The sequence below is a fragment of the Capsicum annuum genome, chromosome 12, assembly GCF_002878395.1.
Source record: "Capsicum annuum cultivar UCD-10X-F1 chromosome 12, UCD10Xv1.1, whole genome shotgun sequence".
NCBI classification, from domain to species: Eukaryota; Viridiplantae; Streptophyta; class Magnoliopsida; order Solanales; family Solanaceae; genus Capsicum; species Capsicum annuum.
This window is the reverse complement of record NC_061122.1, coordinates 10,557,509-10,576,222: the sequence shown is the minus strand read 5'-3', so window position 1 is coordinate 10,576,222 and position 18,714 is coordinate 10,557,509. Positions and strand designations below refer to the sequence as shown.

The 18,714-nt window shown below is 35.9% G+C and overlaps 1 protein-coding gene across 4 annotated transcripts in view; it reads left to right on the top strand.

Annotated features, from left to right (window-relative positions):
- The first annotated feature begins 678 nt into the window (after nucleotides 1-678).
- LOC107850913 (kinesin-like protein KIN-UC) overlaps nucleotides 679-18,714 on the top strand; it is a 23,453-nt gene continuing 5,417 nt past the window's right edge. Inside the window, exons 1-18 of one of the 4 annotated variants that reach the window (XM_016695729.2) lie at nucleotides 679-1,107; nucleotides 4,219-4,316; nucleotides 4,419-4,541; nucleotides 5,649-5,834; nucleotides 8,668-8,889; nucleotides 9,827-9,986; nucleotides 10,211-10,360; nucleotides 11,026-11,114; nucleotides 11,850-12,062; nucleotides 12,257-12,391; nucleotides 12,530-12,664; nucleotides 14,016-14,195; nucleotides 14,486-14,665; nucleotides 16,083-16,208; nucleotides 17,115-17,240; nucleotides 17,472-17,600; nucleotides 17,668-17,788; nucleotides 17,919-18,011. In XM_016695729.2, the coding sequence (XP_016551215.2) occupies nucleotides 885-1,107; nucleotides 4,219-4,316; nucleotides 4,419-4,541; nucleotides 5,649-5,834; nucleotides 8,668-8,889; nucleotides 9,827-9,986; nucleotides 10,211-10,360; nucleotides 11,026-11,114; nucleotides 11,850-12,062; nucleotides 12,257-12,391; nucleotides 12,530-12,664; nucleotides 14,016-14,195; nucleotides 14,486-14,665; nucleotides 16,083-16,208; nucleotides 17,115-17,240; nucleotides 17,472-17,600; nucleotides 17,668-17,788; nucleotides 17,919-18,011 (2,689 nt within the window). In that variant the 5' untranslated portion in view covers nucleotides 679-884. Of the gene's footprint in view, nucleotides 1,108-4,218; nucleotides 4,317-4,418; nucleotides 4,542-5,648; nucleotides 5,835-8,667; nucleotides 8,890-9,826; nucleotides 9,987-10,210; nucleotides 10,361-11,025; nucleotides 11,115-11,849; nucleotides 12,063-12,256; nucleotides 12,392-12,529; nucleotides 12,665-14,015; nucleotides 14,196-14,485; nucleotides 14,666-16,082; nucleotides 16,209-17,114; nucleotides 17,241-17,471; nucleotides 17,601-17,667; nucleotides 17,789-17,918; nucleotides 18,058-18,714 lie in introns of those variants that run through there. The other 3 variants (XM_047400735.1, XM_047400733.1, XM_047400734.1) reach the window with 3 other exon arrangements.

Here is an 18,714-nt window from a genome sequence, read left to right as displayed (position 1 = left end):
AAAACTTAAAGAGTCTTCATAGCCAAATTTTCTGGCCAAAAGGAAGATATATCTATACAAATATAACTTTATCATTGATTTGATGTAAACATTCGAATCATTAGAGATTTTTTTAATTTTTGAATTTTTTGATTGATATTTGATATTTATATCGAGACTTAACTAAATTTAAATTTGTATTGAAAACTCTCACATCAATGATAAAATGCTACCTGAAGAAGAAAACTTGTGATTCTATACCTATAGAATTCGAATCCAAAATCTATGGGATCATTTGGTTGGGAAAGAGTTATTTCATGATGATTAATTTTGAAATTAGTTATCCCATCATGTATATGAAATAATTTATCCCAATACTATAATATAAATGGTGAAATAAATAATTTCGATACTAACTAATACCTCACATCAAATGACCTAGTGTTAAACATTCCACACAAACCTTGTTCTGAGAAAATAGTCTTTTAATTTTTTTATTTGATATCTAATATATAGAAATTTGACTAATTTAAATTCACTCTCCAAAGAACCAATTAAGAATAACACTCCTTCCTAAGAATTCTACTATACTAAGGGTGTGTTTGGAAGGAACTTAAAAAACTCAAAACTCAAAATTTCTAATTAAGAAAAGAACTTTATTCGCTACGTAGCGCTTCAAGATTGAATTTTTAATCTCCAACTCCAAAGCTGTCAACTCATTTATTAATCTAGTCAATCAGTTTCAAAACTGTACGTGCCGGCCTCTTCTATACTATTTCTTGTAGTATTATTATTATTATTATTTTCTCTATACACAAACGTGAATCCCTCTCACTATTATTCTTTTTCTTCTTCATCAATATCTCTAATATCAACATTTTCTAGTTTTTATTTTGTTGGTAAAAATGGCTACTAGTGGTAGACCATCGTCTTCACATAGGTCAGAAAGGTTACCTCCACATGCTTCTGCAAGAAATGGAGTTGCTGCTAATATTAGTGTAAATAGCCAACAACAACAGCAGCAGCAGCAATCACAAAATTCGCGTGGGAAAATTGTATCAGCTAATTCAAGGCGTTCTGTTACACCTACTTCAAGAACTCGTTCCCCACGTCATGAAAATGATCCAGGTTCCTTTTTATTTTTAATAATAAATGAATATAATGGGTTGCATTTTAGATTGCGGAATTAAGATTTGAAGTTTGAGTTTTGAATTTTAGGATACTATCTTGTACTTTCACTCCCTCCATTTGCTTTTACTTGTTACATTTTGACTTCAAATACTCATTAAGAAAAAATAATTAATAACATGTTTAATGTTTTTCGGTAAAATAGAAAGAAAATGCACCTAAGTGACCTAGTTATTTAATAAAGTTGGGTTAAGCACTCTCAAGTTCAATTTCTATCAAATATAAATATTAGGTGATTTCTTTCCATCTGCTCTATTCTAGATGGATAGAGTTAGCTGGTGGGAGGTGGCATGTGTTCTGTCAAATTAGTCGGCAAGCTGGCCCGAACACCACGATTATAAAAAAGGAGTAGAAAAAAGAAGAAGAAGTCTTCTCTTAATATGTCAAAAATGATAAAGTAACTGTAGAAATATAATTAGGAAATTAGTGATAAATAAAACAGAACGATGGGAGTATTGTTTAATTTTGAGCTACTGGTCAAAAAATATACTATAATTTTTTTGAATTTCGTACCTGAGCTATTAGTTGTTTCCTTTTTCTAACAGAAATATCACCATCTTCAGGTAGAAAAAGGAAAATAACAGGTGGTAGTTTAGTTAGAAAACTCACACACCTAATAGTTTAGGTCGATAAACTAGGATATTTTTGGTGTGATTTTCTACCTATCGATGGTGATAATTTAGGTACGATACTTGAAAAACATTGCGGGTTTTGAATTTTAGAATACTCGGTGGTGGAGCCATGAATTTAACAAAGAGCTACAAATTTTCTTTGCAGTTGCGTTGAGGGTGTGCACCTGGCCACCCTTTGATATAGGTGGCTCCACTGATTTCGTTTAATTTTTGAGTTAATGGTCAAAAACACACGTAAAGATCCTGTTTTTTCTAGTTCCATACCTGAAATATCACCATCGGTTAGATAGAAAAAGGAGGATAATTGATAATTGATGGGCGTGTTGATAAATAGTTGGTGACAGTTAAGGTAGAAACTAGCATAGTTGATAGTTCAGGTATGAAACTCGGAAAATCGCGATATTTTAGGTATATTTTTGACCTTCACTCTTTTAAGTACAAGGTTTTGAACTAAAGCCGTTGGTTTTGGCTAAACTCTGCCCCTGGTTACATTGTGTTTTTTATTTTTTTGAATTTTGTTGTTATCACTGGGTTTGTTTTTTTGTTGTTTATTAATGAAAATTGAACATTTCTTGTGTTTCTAGAACTTTGTGGGTTTTGTTAGCATTTTAGATACAAGGATAAATTTGTGACATTCTTGAATGTTCGAAATTGATGTTGTTGCTGGGGGCAGTTGTTTTACATTCTCTTTCAGAAAAAAAGGGGTCTGTCTATTTTTTTTGATAACCATTGTGTCCAGAGCTTGTGTGATCGGCTAATTCCACGTGATACATGTCACCTCCCACCAGCAATAGGTACCAGGTACCTCTGTCCACCAAAGCAAGGACAGATGAGAAGAAATTTTCCTAGTGTTTTTTGTCTCTATTGGGAATTCAGCCTGTACCTCATGGTTCTTAGCCCATTTCATTGTCCACCATGCCACACCCTTGGATGTGTCTTAAAGGGATGCAACACGAGGACTTTCCGGGGTGTAGGGTGATGGGGTTGGGGTGTCTGTCTATTGACAGCTGAAAAAGAAAAATAGAAAAGGAAGCAGCTAAGTTGAATTTGGGATGTAAAGATGATTTTTTGTTTTTGTTTTATCTGAACGTTAGATTCAAAGATAGCTGTTCTCCAGCTAGATTAGAGTGATGATATGTATTTTGATTAACAAATGTTGAAACTTTTGTAAAATGAAGACCATTTAAATTAGTTGTGAGGCGCTAGTCATTTGATGCCCCATAGGTCTGCTCATTTTGTTGGTGCAAGTAACAACAAACAACAACAACATACCCAGTGTAATCCCACTTTTGGGGTGTAGGGAGGATAGAGTGTACACAGATGTTACCACTACCTTATAGGGAGAGAGGCGGTTTCCGATAGGCCCTCAGCTCATGTTGGGCAAGTAAATGTGCTGAAAAATTTTAGGGATCAATCAATCGACCATACCTTAATCTCAAACTAGTTGACTTCAAGTATATGAATACTCTATTTGAGAGGTCCAGCAATACTGTTGTCCGTTTCATGTTACACCAGATGCTAAAGAAGATTGTAATTTCAGAAAAAAAAGTTTTTTTATGACACCTCTGATTGGGCATTTCTACTGCACACAAAAGTTAAATATAAGAGAAGGATATGGCCTCATCTCTCTAATACACATGAGGTTGACCAATACAAAGCCCTCTTTATATTAGAGCCAGAAAAGAAAATGTGAGTAATGTGGATTGTGGAGACTATGTAATGTAGTTTTTTAGAAGTGGAAAGTAGATAGGAGAATGTCATTTCTTCGATAAAGTTGTAGTCATCTACAAACTATCAAAAGAAGAGTAATTTTGTTGCATATTTTCCAATAACAAGGCTGCACTTTGCTTGGGAATGTACTTGTTAGCTGCGTAATTTCTTTTCCTGCAGAAAATATAGATTTGCTTATCTTCTGCTTTTAAGGTTCACCTTGTGTGCAATTTGATGTGAGTACAAACAAACAAACAAGAAAGATACCTAGTTTAATCACACAAGTGAGGTTTGAGGAGGTTAGGATGTACTTGGCTTTATGGGGTAGAGAGGCTGTTTCCAATAGACCCACAACCCAATTTGACGTGAGTAATAAAGGAATTTTCATGAATTGATCGGGAGGAAAACAATATATGGTCTACAAGCTCAAGTTCTGTGCAGAATAAAATCATCTTTCATACGAACCAACCATTGAACACCCCCATTAGAATATTTAGGATTATCTACTACACAGCACGCTTTTATACCACATTTCTATTTTAGAGTTAGATTTCATCCGATGTCGTTTGTTGGGATCGTAATAAGTATGCAATTGTTAAATATCTGTACATGGGCCTGTTTGCACATGTTGTATATTACTTTACGCCATCATTAAATGTGGTCATTTGTCAAAATCATGCACCTTATTAAATGTAACGCAATTTCCTAGAACCTGGAAGAGTCAGAGTTACCATCAGAGTTCGACCAAGAAATGTTGAGGAGCTTTCAGATGCTGATTATGCGGATTGCGTTGAAGTGCAGCCTGAGGTCATCAAACTCTAGAGTGCATTTGCATGCCCGTGTGTCTTTCCCTATATCTTTGTAATTCGTAGTAACTTAATCAATCAAGCTACTTCCTAAATCATGCAGCTCAAGAAGTTAAAGTTGAGAAAAAACAACTGGAATTCTGAGTTTTACAAGTTTGATGAAGTTTTTGCTGAAAGTGCATCACAAAAGCGAATATATGAGACAGTTGCAAAGCCTGTAGTTGAGGTAAGTGGGACAATGACAACTATAATCGGTTGAACTATGTATATAGAAGCGTATTATGCTATCACAGAAAGTAGCAAATTTCATGAATTTGCTTTCACTAATGTCGAAAAACCGTAATTCTGTCATGAAAGCTAGTAGCTTTTGGTTATGAGTTGTGACATATTTTTATTGAGCTTTTATTTTATTTTGTTTTATTGATGATGAGAAGTAGTTTCTAATAGGATCTGTGAAATTTCTACTACCAATGCCCCACTAGCTAACTAGGTGTTTGAAAAATCTACTTGAAACAAGTTGCAGCATCGTCACTTGGATGTTAAAGCAAGCTATGCTTCGCATAGCCCTGGAAAGCCATATCAGATTTTGATGTATGCATTTTATTGAAACCTGACAAGTCATAGTCGTTCCTGACCTTTTCTAGATTCCTTCTTTCTAACTACGAAAAGATCGAGAGGGTCCAAAAGCCCCCAAAGAACAGAAACTGATTTCCATGAAGCATTTAGCTTAAAACAGAGCATTTGGTTTCTCTGTCTTTCCATGATACACATTCCTTCTCAAAGACGGATATCAATATCATGTTCCTTTTCTGTGAATAAGTGCTCTTGCTACTTTCTTTTTGTTTACTATTATTTTGTTACTAGTATTTACTTACATGGACTATATTGTGAGTTACTTGAGGTTGAATGGTATCATTTTCAGCTAGAAAATAATGTGGATAAATTCGAAGATTGTTCAGTTTAGTTGATTGTCAAAGTGATTGCATCTGTTGAAGTTTATGTCATGCTACTGCTCAACTAAAGGTGTATCCGAGATTAATGTTGTGAACTATTATTGGTGAAAAATATGCTATGTTCCTCGATCCCAATATTCAAGGAGCAGTGAAACTATTTCGACTCTTAACAACACGAAAGCTGTTATTAGTAAAATTTATGTGGCTCTCTATTTGAATAAAATCTACAGAACCTTCATTTTATGCTATACAACTGTGGATCTCTTCCTTCTTTTTTCCCTTGATTTACATTTTAAAGAAATGAAACCGTGGTTGGATTTTGTGTCCAACTATTTTTACGTGTTTAATCTGCATAAAAGAAATTTGATTGATTTTTGCAGAGCGTGTTGAATGGGTATAATGGGACAGTTATGGCTTATGGTCAAACAGGTACTGGCAAGACTTATACACTGGGTAGATTGGGTAAAGATGATGTATCAGAGCGTGGTATCATGGTTAGAGCTTTGGAGGACATTATTGTCAATACAACCCCCACATCTGATAGTGTGGAAATGTCCTTTTTACAGGTATTCATATTTCATATCGGTTAACATGATGAAATCTGTCTGTATGAGTATCATGTTTGTATCTGATGTAGTAAATCACCACATTTAAACTTATGAAGTTAGACATGCAAATTATTGCATCCATGCACACTAAGAGCAAAGACTATGAAAAATGCAAGAATGTGGATTTTTAATGCTCTGTGCAGGTTTATTATGCAGTTTACATTGGGAGTTGGAAAATTTAAACTCAATGGTTGATTTGGTGTAAAGTTTGTTGAATAACTTGAAGTTTTGATTGCTGATCTCATGCATTCAACACTGTTGGCGTATTAATGAGAGCTAGCATCAGATGTTTCTATTGGTTTCTTAACATCCTCAATTTGCTTCTTAGTGACAAAATTTCTCCTACTACTGCCCAACTCTAGTGGTCTGACCTTGGTCGAAAACTTCACTTTTCTAGATAACCACACATTTTTTTTTTTGAACTTGGTTTTGTATTATATATCACACAGTACATGGGTTGTACTGAAACCTTATATACAAGAGTACTCCTAAATCCACTGCTCTATAGCTAAGTTGAGTCTAAACATCAATTATCGAGACAGTATCATTAGAGTATAGTTGATTACACCAAAAATATAAAAGCAAAATGTAGTTGAGTTTAACTTTCTGCACACTATTCTCTACGCTCTCAAAACATCTAGAATTCCTCTCTTTCCATATAGCCCACCATATAGCACCAGGGATAATTCTCCATCTACCTCTGTCCTTTGCATGTACACTTGCTTCTTCCCAGCACCTGAAAGTCTTAGATATTTTCCTAGGCATTGTCCAGGAAATGCCTTTAAGTCTTAAGAAAATTCTCCAAAGTTGTTGAGTGTACTTACAATGTAGAAATAGATGGTTAACAGTCTCTAAAGTTTCTCCACAGAGGAAACATCTAGAGCATAAGGTTATCCCTTTCTTCATGACATTATCCTGTGTAAGAACTGCTTCTTTGGCCAATAACCAGATAAAGCAAGACACTTTGTGAGGTATCCTACTTTTCTATATTTGCTTCCATGGCCATCTTGGACCCTGTTGAGTTGTTTGGTTCATCTTCTTGTAGGCTTTGTTGACTCTGAACATTCCTTTTTCATTTCCCATCCACCATAGTACATCCTCCCCTGTCTGCAGTCCATTGAATGAACCCACAGTATTAAAAAATTCAACTACTCTCATTACCTCCCAGTCATTTAGTTGCCTTCTAAAATTGAAGTTCCACCCATGTGGTGTCCATAATTCTGCTATAGTCCTCTGTTGAAACAATTCCAAGTTGTAGATATCTGGAAAAAGCACTTCCATCCCCCCTTCCTCATGCCAATTATCCTTCCAGAACCTAGCCTTGTTTCCATCCATTACTTTAATCTTTGAGTTGCTTTTAACTTCATTCCACCAGTGTCTAATAGATCTCCAGAGGCTAACCCCATATGGTGTGGTTACTTCTTTAGTCATCCATCTATCTTCTTCAGTATATTTAGCTCCAATCACTTTCCTCCATAGCAGTTGGTTATTGTTTGCATATTTCCACAACCATTCTATCATGAGAGCCTTAGTTTGAATTTTTAGGTTCTTTATCCCCAACCCTCCATTCTTCTTGTCAATTGTCACTAATTTCCACTTAACAAGATGAAAACCTTTTCTGTCTTTACTACCTTGCCACAAGAATTTTCTTCTGATACTATCCAGCATAACTTCACATTCAATTGTTCAAGTAGATCTTCCATATGTAATGTCATCTAGTCCTTCCTAATTCTATCATTAAGATGTTGCCGTTGCATCTGATTGGGAAAAGGAAAATATGTAAGAAAAGTGTACGGCCGGTGGATTGCCCTTAATAACGCAATGCTTGTTTCAAATGTTCTTGTTCTTTTGAATCGATTAAGGAGGCTTAAACATAGATCTATAAAACGAGTTAATGTGATAACGTTATCTTGAAATTGTGCTACTCATACACAACGTTGTTACCATTCCCAAGAAAAAGCATTATCTTGAAAAATTATTCTTCAATGATCAAATCCTTCTCCAGATATATCATTCTTGTTGCTGGACCTGAAGTGTCATTTACATGGTATTAGAGTCACGTCTGTGTTTTGCATCCCATGTTATAGCATCCACGCTCCAGTTGGACCTGGGCGTGAAAAGAGGTGTTTGAGTGAATTGCAGTCCCATACTTGGGAAATGGACTAGTGATGTGTTTATATGGACTTGCGCAATCCTCCCTTCATGAGCTAGCTTTTGGGGTTGAGTTAGGCTCAAAAGTCGTCTGTTTACACTTCTCAACTGCATAGTTTTATGACTGATGACCAATCCTAGATTTTTAGGTTCAATACTTAAACATTTTTGTTGATCTTTAGGTTATAAACTCTACAGACATTCAGAATCCATTAAATTGAATGCAACTAATCTTCTGAATGAATTGATTCTTCAAGTTTCACGTCCAGTACATATCAATTATCATAACTATATTAAACTCATGAAGACTTGAGATACCAGTGCAGTTGTAGTGATTAAGAACCTTTAGAGATGGTGATACTGTCGCATGGTCGGACTTTTCAATTAGAAAAAGTAACATGTCAAAGCATCTTTTCAACTGAACTTTACCTTGTTGGCCACCTAGGTTATGGAGACTTACTTTTTAAATTCCTAGCACATCATTAAATTTATGAGAAAAAGATTATACCAATAGTGGTATAAATTTGTCCATACATATGTTTCTTCAGAATAGTCTAACATTTATTTGTTAGTTGTTATGGAGCCTGTTATATCCTTGAGTTCCACTGCTACTTACTAACATTTGTTATTTATGCAACAGTTGTACATGGAGTCTATCCAAGATTTGCTTGCTCCTGAAAAGATAAATATTCCAATTGTCGAAGATGCTAAGACTGGAGAAGTGTCCGTCCCTGGTGCTACAGTGGTTAAGATTCAGGATCTTGACCATTTCTTGCAACTACTGCAAATTGGAGAAGCCAACCGTCTTGCAGCAAATACTAAGTTAAATACTGAATCATCACGTAGCCATGCAATCCTTATGGTATATGTTAAAAATTTCTAAGCCAATCTCTTATTGCAAAAAAGTTGAGGAGTGGACATGCACAACTTTATTTTGGATCATTTCTCCTGTTCCTACTCATGCATTTACAATCTTTAAGAGTTAAGCATCTTTCATATGAGAAGGTTCCAGGGAAAGAATATGAAGGATTATATCAGTACACTTTCACCAGGGAGCCGCTAACACGTTTCAATGAGGGCATTAGCTATAGAATAGGCAAATTTATCCATCATTTTATGAAGCCAGCCTATCACGGCATCTTATTAGATATCTAAATTTAATGCAATCCATGATCTGTTTTCACCTTAGTTTCATGATTTATTCCTATAATATCATTAAGTTGAACAATTTACTTTTTCCTTTAAGCTATTCCAACTGGGTCTCATGGTGCTAACTTTTCTCTACACTTTGTGTTAGAACGTCCCCACATGGATGTGAGAATGTATTTTTATCTCCTTATATGGTCTTGAGTAATACTCACCTAACCTCATAAGTTGATAAGGTAGCTTTAGGGTAGAGTTAGATTCAATGTCACGTTATTTTGTCTCTGTGTGGGAGCTTCTAGCCCTGGGTGTGTTGGAGGATTGAGAGTGTCCAATATTGGTGAAGGAATGCGATGTTGTCTCCTTTACATAGTCTCGAGCAACTTTTACTTCATGATCTGATTTTGGGATTAAGTTGGGACTAGTTTCAATTTTCTTACATGATATTAGAGACAAGCCCATTATTATTCTTGGTTTGTGTCCACGCTCCTGTCTTGTCCTGGTATCTCGGAGGGTGTTAAGAGTGTCCCATATTAGTCACGGAATGTGTGTGGCATAGTTTACTGAACTGTAGCATGCTTTTTAAAAAAAGTTAAATCTTATTACAAAGTAGGTAACTTGCCTATTAGTTTTTCTGATTTCTCCTTCTTTTACAGGTTAACATCCGTAAATCTGTTAAAAATGATGAAGAAACTGGCTCATCTTTTCAAGAGAACGACAGCAAAACTGATAGACATGGCAATCAGATACCTATTGTTCGTAAAAGCAAGCTACTAATAGTTGATCTTGCAGGATCAGAACGAATAGACAAATCAGGTTTGTTATTGTGACATTCACACTTACCAGTTCTTTTTTATTTCTTATTTGTCATCTTTACACATAGGCTGTTTCTGGGAGGTAGGGACATTGTGGTACTTTGGTGATGGAAGCTTGAAGAAGTAGAAGAATGAAAGACATATTCATATATCTCTTACTTTTATTTGGTTCATTATCCATGTTAATGAACAAACACATTCTTTCATTCTTTAACTGTCTTGCAGGGAGTGAAGGTCGCTTGTTGGAAGAGGCTAAGTTCATTAATCTGTCTCTTACTTCTCTGGGAAAGTGTATAAATGCACTGGCTGAGAACAGTCCTCATATACCTACAAGAGATTCTAAACTAACACGACTTCTTCGTGATTCATTTGGAGGTTATCAAAGTTATCTCAGTTAATTTAGCTTCTTTTTTTTTAATTGTTCTCAGTTTAACTATTTTAGATCTCAAAATATTTTGTCCATCGACATGCATAGGTTGTTTGAGGGTAAGTGTGCTCTTATGCCCTGAACTTTCCTGTTATGTGTGATCTTTTGGAAGTAAGTGTGCCCTTATGCCCTGTTCTTTCACTCTAGTGTGGGACTTTTTGTACTTGAATTACTTATCCCCTCAGTCCATGGAGTTGGTTATACAATCCTTTTTCAAGTAGGATTCTATATGTTGTTCCTGTTCCTACTCATATTCTAACATTAATCATAGCTTATCTGCAGTAGCTACCGGAATCTTTGAGTAGGATTCTATATGCTATTCCTAATCCTACTCATATTCTTACAATTAACTTCTGCTCTTTCCTTTCCTGAAAGGTAAAAGAATCTCAGTCTATTTCTCTAGACACATGTTTAATTATGACTTGACCATTGAATTTATCTTTACTGGATGGCTTGTACACTTTGTATACATACACCTTGTGCATCATGTCCAGATTGTGATGGTATCTGTGGTGTGTATCTATGTTGTGTTTGACAGCCTAGGGTGTAAGTTTGGATATGCAACTCTTGACTTTATTGGTATTTTTCTTATTAATATAAGCTAATGAAACAGGTTCTGCACGAACTTCACTCATAATAACCATTGGACCATCTTCTCGACATTATCCAGAGACCACAAGCACAATAATGTTTGGACAACGGGTGAGGCCTATATTCTTTTATTACATCTGGCAATTTGTTTATAGTCCTTTAGCCTCTCAACTGTCATCAATTTTCCTGCTGAATTATACTTGATCTATCTGTTATCTCATCTTAAGACATTAATCTGGTTCCACAAAGGCTCATGCTTTAGACTTCCCTTTGTTCTACCAATCTAATAGCAGTTTTGACACAAACAGAGAAAAAAAATAGCAGTTTTGATAAGCTATCTCTCATATGTGAGGACTGTTACCATTTGGTTTAACTTGTTTTTAAAGCCAAAGAAAAATATTTAGTACTTTCGGTGGTGGATAAAAATTCTTATCCCGATACAAGAGGTTCGACCAACTTGATTCTTGTCTCTGTTTTGAATGCTTAAGCTCTCTTTTATCTATAATATGCAACATATGTCATAGAAACAAGTAGTTTTGAAAGCATGATGTACTATGCAGCATAACCTTTTTTGCTTATCATATGAATTGACCTACAGAAAGCCTTCCGAAAAGAAGCTAAGCACTAAAGCAATATAAACTTTTAATAGCTTTTCTTGCCAAAAAAATTTTCACTGGCTGCTTTATCATTCCTTGCGAATCATGACATGACAGACAGCATCTCTGTCAATTTGTGACCCAAAAGTTTTGTGCTTCTGCTGGTATATTATTTCTGGATGTGTGATGTTTTATAGTTGACACTTCAAACTTTCATGCCACCTGAGCTAGCATTAATTGTTTTATATAGGCCATGAAGATAGTTAACACAGTGAAGTTGAGAGAAGAATTTGATTACGAGAACTTATGCCGGAATCTGGAGACTCAAATGGAGCACCTCACCGTGGAGATTGATAGGCAGCAAAAGTTTAGGGCAGACGACCAAATGGTTATGGAAAAAAAACTCAGAGAGTGTCAAAAGTCATTTACGGAAGCTGAGAGAAGTATAGTTTCCAGGTCCGAGGTAACTTTTTGGCCTCTTTTCTATCTTTTGGGATAGGATTTCTGTCGTATTTTTTTTCTGAGATTGAGCTTGCTAAAAAAGGGATCCTTATAGCATCTTGACCCTCCATACCTCATCTCATTCTAGTGGCACAGTGAACTGATATTATTTACTTCCATGCTTTAATTTCCCTGCATGCATTATTTCATCTGCAGTTTCTAGAGAATGAAAATAGTCGCCTGGTGTCAGATATTGAAAATTTGTTGGAGGAGTTGAATTGCCAGAAGCAGCAGATCAATTCAATGAAGAATGAGAATTTGAAGCTAGAATCAGATTTGAAGAATAGCATGGTACTTGGGCAGAATGACTTCTTTTTAAAAAAAAAAAAAGTTTTACTAGCAATGAGCATAAAATCCTAATCATTACAAACTTTGAACTTTCTCAAACCAGTGGGCTAAAGCTCCTAAATATGTATCATCTAATTTCAGCTTCTGGAGAAGGAGAATGGTCGTTTGAAATTGGAGTTGGAAAACGTACTGAAAGATTTCAACCGAGACAAAAATCATAACAAGTTGTTGCAGGATGAGGTTGCACTCCTAGAAATGAGTTTAAAGCATAGCAAGGTATCTGGGGTTGACCAATTATGTTCTTTTAACATACTTCTGAAAACTAGATTTGAAGCTGTGGCAATGAGTTGAGCTATGTCTTCAAATGCATTTTTGCTAGATATTCTAAATCCTATATAGGCTCATCTCAATAAAGCAGAACTGAGAGTGTCGTGGTGATTTTCTGATGTCCTGAAGTCTAGCTTCCTCTGAAGTTTGAATATGTACTTTGACATGTATTGGCATACTATTTCAACATGACATTATACCTTTTTGTCCTCTGTTTTTGCCCCTTCCCCACTTAAAGAGAATGGCCCTGTGATACACCTATTGAAAGTTATACAGAGCTATTTCTTTATCCTTTTTATGTATTCTCCTTCCCTATTCCTCTGTTAAATTGTTGGACTTAGCAATTAAGTTACATATCAACCTACATAATAGTGTATGTATTAGTGTTCCACATTGAATAAATATAATGTTTACATTGTATAGAGGTTCTATAAAATAAGTCAGCCTGTCGAGAAATGTTTTCTCGAAAAAGAAAAAAGAAAGTTGGTTTCTTGCATTTTCCCAGTCTTACCTGGTTTCTTGAATTTTCCTAGTTTTGCCTTTCTCTTTTATTTTTCCTCACTTCTTTAAAATATTCCTTCACTTCTTTCTTTTACAACGAATACTAATCTCTTCAAGTTTGTCTTGAATTCTATCTGAACTCATATTGAATAAGCAATTATATATTAAAGACCTGTCATGTTTTTGAGTATAACATGTCATGTACTTTCTGAATTCCTACCCTTGCCTGAAAGCAGAAGAGGTAGCCCGTAGCTTACTAACCTACTCGGGTAAGTAGTCTTTTCTGATAGCCTCAGGCGAAAAGACTGCTTAAAAGTAAAAAGCTCTGAAAGAAAGACGAGCCTTAAGCCAACTAAAGCTATGAAGGCAGGTTAAATTGACGAGATTTTCTTATCTGAAATCTAGCAAGACAGCAAGGGGGATTTAGGCAACTCGCTGGTTTCGAGATGGGTTTCCTTGTGGCGTGTCCACTTGTTTTCCTATTCAAGTTCTGGTTCAAATTTCATAAAGTTCAGATTCTTATTGACACTACTTAGCATGCACTGGTTAAAAGGTTAAATGGTTCATTTTTCTTGAGTTAAGATGAGTTAGGTTCTTCGAAATGTGCTTGTGGAAATTGCAAGTATTACTTGATATGATGTTTTAAAATAGTTGGCGATTTGGAGATTTGAACCTTTAATTCTTCGTGGTTATGATTCTCAGCTTATTTAGTAGCTCCACATCTAGTTTTAAGTTATAAACTGGACATCTTTTCATTGGGTTGCCTGAGGCACTAATCTTGTTGCTTTGGTGTTCTTAGCAACAACAATTAGAGAATTCATCATATCAGAAAGTACTTGCTGAGAACAACCAAATGTATGAGAAGAAGATAACTGATCTGATGAAGCAATTACAAGATGAGCGCGCTCACTCTGAAAGTGCTGAACAACAATTAGAACTGATGAAGGAAGAATTAACTGGCCGTCAAGAATTAATGCAGGTTGACCATTTATACTGGAATGCTCTATTTTCTCTATAAGACATCAACTTGTAATTGTCATTTATGAATCCATAGCTCCTACTATGTTTAATTTGACTGGTTTTCTAAGCCAGAAGATACAACTTACACGTATGGAAGTTGTTAAAAGCCTATAATTAACATGTCAAATGAAGTTACTGTAATTTTCTTTTTTTGTCATGCTGAAACTAACCAGGAGCCCATTTTAGTTTATCTACATTCTAGGTAGCTATGAAAAAATATCTAATTTTATTATTTTCTGTCCCTAAAAGCACCATCAGAAGGAAGCATCTATATACCACAAGGAACTTGCAGACACTACTCTGATGTATGAGGAGAAAATAGCACAATTAGAACAACAGCTAAAAGCTGAGCATGCTCGTGTTGAAAATGCGAAGGAACAACTACATGCAATTGAAGAACAATTTACAGATCATGAAACCTCAATGAAGGTAAAGCAGAATAACCATTTAACCTCTGTTACGATTCCGATTATCTATAGGATGCTATCCGTAGCATCTTCATGATTTTCACTCTTATTCAGTTGATGAAGTTGACTAAGTTGGTTTGGAAAATGATTCCACGTTGGTGTTCATTGACCTAGAAAAAGCCTATGATACAATACCAAGAAAGGTCCTTTGGTGGGTGTTGGAAAAGCAAGGAATTCATGGTACATATATAGATGCCATAAAGGAATTGTATGAAGGAGCCTTCCTTTAACCCCTCCCCCTCCCACAAAAAAAAAGTACGAAGGAGTCTTCAATAGTGTACAAACAGTAAGTAGGAGATACAAAGGAGTTTATCGTAACTGCGGATTTACACCAAGAATTGGCATTGACCCTGTACTTGTTTACCTAGTTATGGTCCTTATGGATGAGCTAACCAACACAATGCTAGATGAGGTCCCAACATTTTAGGATAAGGAGAACTGAGACTGAATATATATATTTTTTTTTGATCAGGTAAATATTTCATTAATCACAGGGCCAAAAACGGTCGTATACAAGAAGTTACAAAAAGGTGAAGAACCTACAACACGACATGGTTCTGTACAAAAGATACCCAATCCTCTATACAACTCGGCGCTACATGGGTGCACCAAAAATAAATAAGGGACCAGAGGCTACTCCTCAACAAGCCAAAAGTCATTTCTATCCCTTCAAAAGCCCTCTTGTTTCTCTCACTCCAAACGATCCACATCAAAGCTAAAGGGACAATATTCCAAGCTCTGCACTTTCTCCTGCTTCTTCGAGATTTCCAGCAAGACAACATATCCTTCACAGATCTAGGCATACCAAACCAGCTAAACATATCCCACCAGAGTCTCGAAGTCAGGTTGCTATGTAGTAGAAGTTGATTAACATCCTCACCCGTTTTCTTGTATAAGAAACGCCAGCTAATGCATATGAACTTTCTTTTCCTATGGTATTCTGCCGTCAAAATCACTCCTCTATCAGCTAACCATGAGAAAAAGCACACCTTTCTTGGCACCTTAGGAATCCAAATCGACTTTACAGGAAAGCCTCCACCTCCCTCACCAAAAGCTTTTCATAGATAGACTTGACAAAAAAAAATCCAATTACTCTCCAACTTCCATTTCAGAATATCGGGTCTATCAACTGGCCCACGATGCTGATGAAGTAGAGCTAGTAACCTATGAAACTCATTAACGTTCGAGTCTTGAAGATTCCTCCTAAACCTCAAATCCCAAAACGATTTTTCCCCTTGTAACCCCCTAATATGATGGACTACCACCTCCCTCTGACAAGAAAACCTATAAAAGCTCGAGAACTCATCTTTTAGTACCACATCTCCGCACCATTTGTTTTTTTCAAAAACTAACTTTCCTCCTGCTTTTCCTGATTGTAGATTCAGAGGGAAAAGGAGTTGGATGCGCTTAGATCCAGATTAGAAGAAATGCATCACCTTTATGAGCCCACTGTGAAGGAACTTCAGACATTAAAAACAGAATATCAGGTTCTGCTATCAGAAAAGGTATGTTGAGCACCTTAACATTTATTAGTCATATTTTTTTAATCAGGTAAACATATTTTCATTCATAAACATGACTAGAAAGCTGGCCGCATACAAGGGGTATGCCAAAAGGTAAAGAATCTACAATAATAAATGATTCTCTACAAACTCCACCCAATCTCCTATACAACTTGTAACTCTATGGATGCACCAAAAGAAAATAAGGTACCGGAGGCTACTCCTCAACTGAGAAAAGCTAAATTCTACCCCCTCAAAAACTCTCTTGTTTCTCTCTCTCCACACCACCCACATCAACACGAGTGGAACCACGTCCCAAGCCTTGGGTCTTCTCCTTCTCCCGCACTTCCATCTAACCACCAATTGTGTCACAGTTCTTGGCATTGCGCATGAAGTATCAAACCACCTAAACATATCCCACCATAACCTTATGGTAAAATCACAATGAAGAACAAGATGATCCACGTCCTCACCCATTTTCTTGCACATATAACACCAGCTGATTCAACCAACCTTTCACTTTCTAAGATTTTCCGCCATCAAGATCACCCCTCGAGTAGCTAGCCAAGTGAAAAAGCACACCTTCCCCAGTACCTTGTTAGTCATGTTAATACATTTACTGTAGGTCCTATGCTTTCTATGAGTTTTAAAAGCCCTATTAGAGATTCTTATGCCAATAGGAAATATAGGAGAGCTTCTAGTACTTGTATTTTATTTTATTTTTTATAATGTTGGCCGGAGATAATTTAAAGGGGGAATATGGTCAGTGACAATTCATGTAGCTGACACTAAGGCATAGTTGTTGTTGCAACAGTTTTGTCTTTAATCTTCCAAGTTAAAGTTCTTTGCTGCCTCAATAGTTGTTCCTTTGTTTTCCGCCTCAATCATTATTGCTTTTCCTGATTGTAGGTTCAGAGGGAAAAAGAGTCTGATGCACTTAGATCCAGATTAGAAGAAATGCATCACCTGTATGAGCCAACTGTGAAGGAACTTCAGACATTAAAAACAGAATATCAAGTTCTACTATCAGAAAAGGTATGCTAAGCACTTTAACATTTGTCCCTTCAAGGTTCTCCTTAAAGTTAAATTCATTTAAATTATCTTACCATGGCCACCTTCCCTCCCAACTCTCCTGCACAAGAAAAGAAAAGGTGAAAAAGAAAACAGCAAGAACAAGAAAAATGTGCATTCTACATAAGCAAATACACATAATTTATATTAGTGGGAAAGTTTCAATAATTGTGCTTCCTCAACATGATCCCTTAGAGAGAATTGCATGACGAACTTCACAACGTGAGGCAAACATTACTAATCGAGGAAAAGCAAAGGAAAGCTGCTGAAAATGAGCTGTTTAATATAAAGAAGCTTGTGCCTGAGAGTGAAGATGGCTTTGAGGTAAGTCCTGTCTTGGGTTTCTTTTGTCTACTATAATACGGATGAGAGTTAACACTGATATTTACAGGAGAAGAAGCCATATATGAAGCAATATACACCGAGTAGATCATTCAATATGCACAGATCAACTGAATCAAGAGAAAGGATTTTTGCCCATCAGAACACCATGTCAAAGATAATTGAAGAAGGTAAAATTCTTTAAAAGCTAAAATCAGGTCACAGTCTTGTTATACAATAGGCTAGCATAATCGTGTCTATTTCTTGCGATTTGTCTTTTGGATTCTTTGATTAACTAGGTCTAATGACTTTGCAATTCAGTTGGTGTCCAGAAGATAATTTCTTTGCTGTCTTCAGTCGATTTGGACGTCCAAATTCATGCTGTGAAAGTGGTAGCCAATCTTGCAGCTGAAGGTCTGTATAACTAACTGCTGAGTTATATTCAAGTGTCAACACAACGGTATGTTTGTCAACAACATTAAACAGATTAGCTTGGTAAAAATCTTTATTGGAATGGTAATTGAAAATGATGGTTCTTTGGCTGGCCAGACAAACTGAATTACTTCTTGGGGTTTCGCAAAAAGCCATGAAATTAGAGTTAAGGCAAAAAGCTTACGTTGCAAAGTAAAATATCTTTCCTAAAGATTTAAACATATTATAAATATGTGTACATTTGAGGTGAATGGAATTAGGTTACTGCTCTGGTTTTTACGTAGTATTTTGGTGCTTAACGTTATATGACCACTTTGAATTGGCTAGTAGAAATTTCCTCTTTTGCTACTTTGGAGATATTTGGGAAAATCTGTGCTTGCTTTGCCTTCTTACTCTCTTAGCTTGTTAATTGATCATTCTTAAACCAGACAGATCTGTTTTCTTTTAATCGTAAAAACCTTCTAATTTCAACATATCTGTTATGTGAACCATGAACAAAAGAGGAAGCTAATCAATCAGAATTGAGATGGAAAAGAGGTACATGAGAGATTTTTTTAGCCCACCATTGTATCTCGATGTACTCTTCCATTCCTACTACGTCCATAATATGATTCAACTCCACAAGACTGAAATGAATAAGTTATTATCATTTCTGTTAATAAAATAAAGAAATCAGCAGATTATA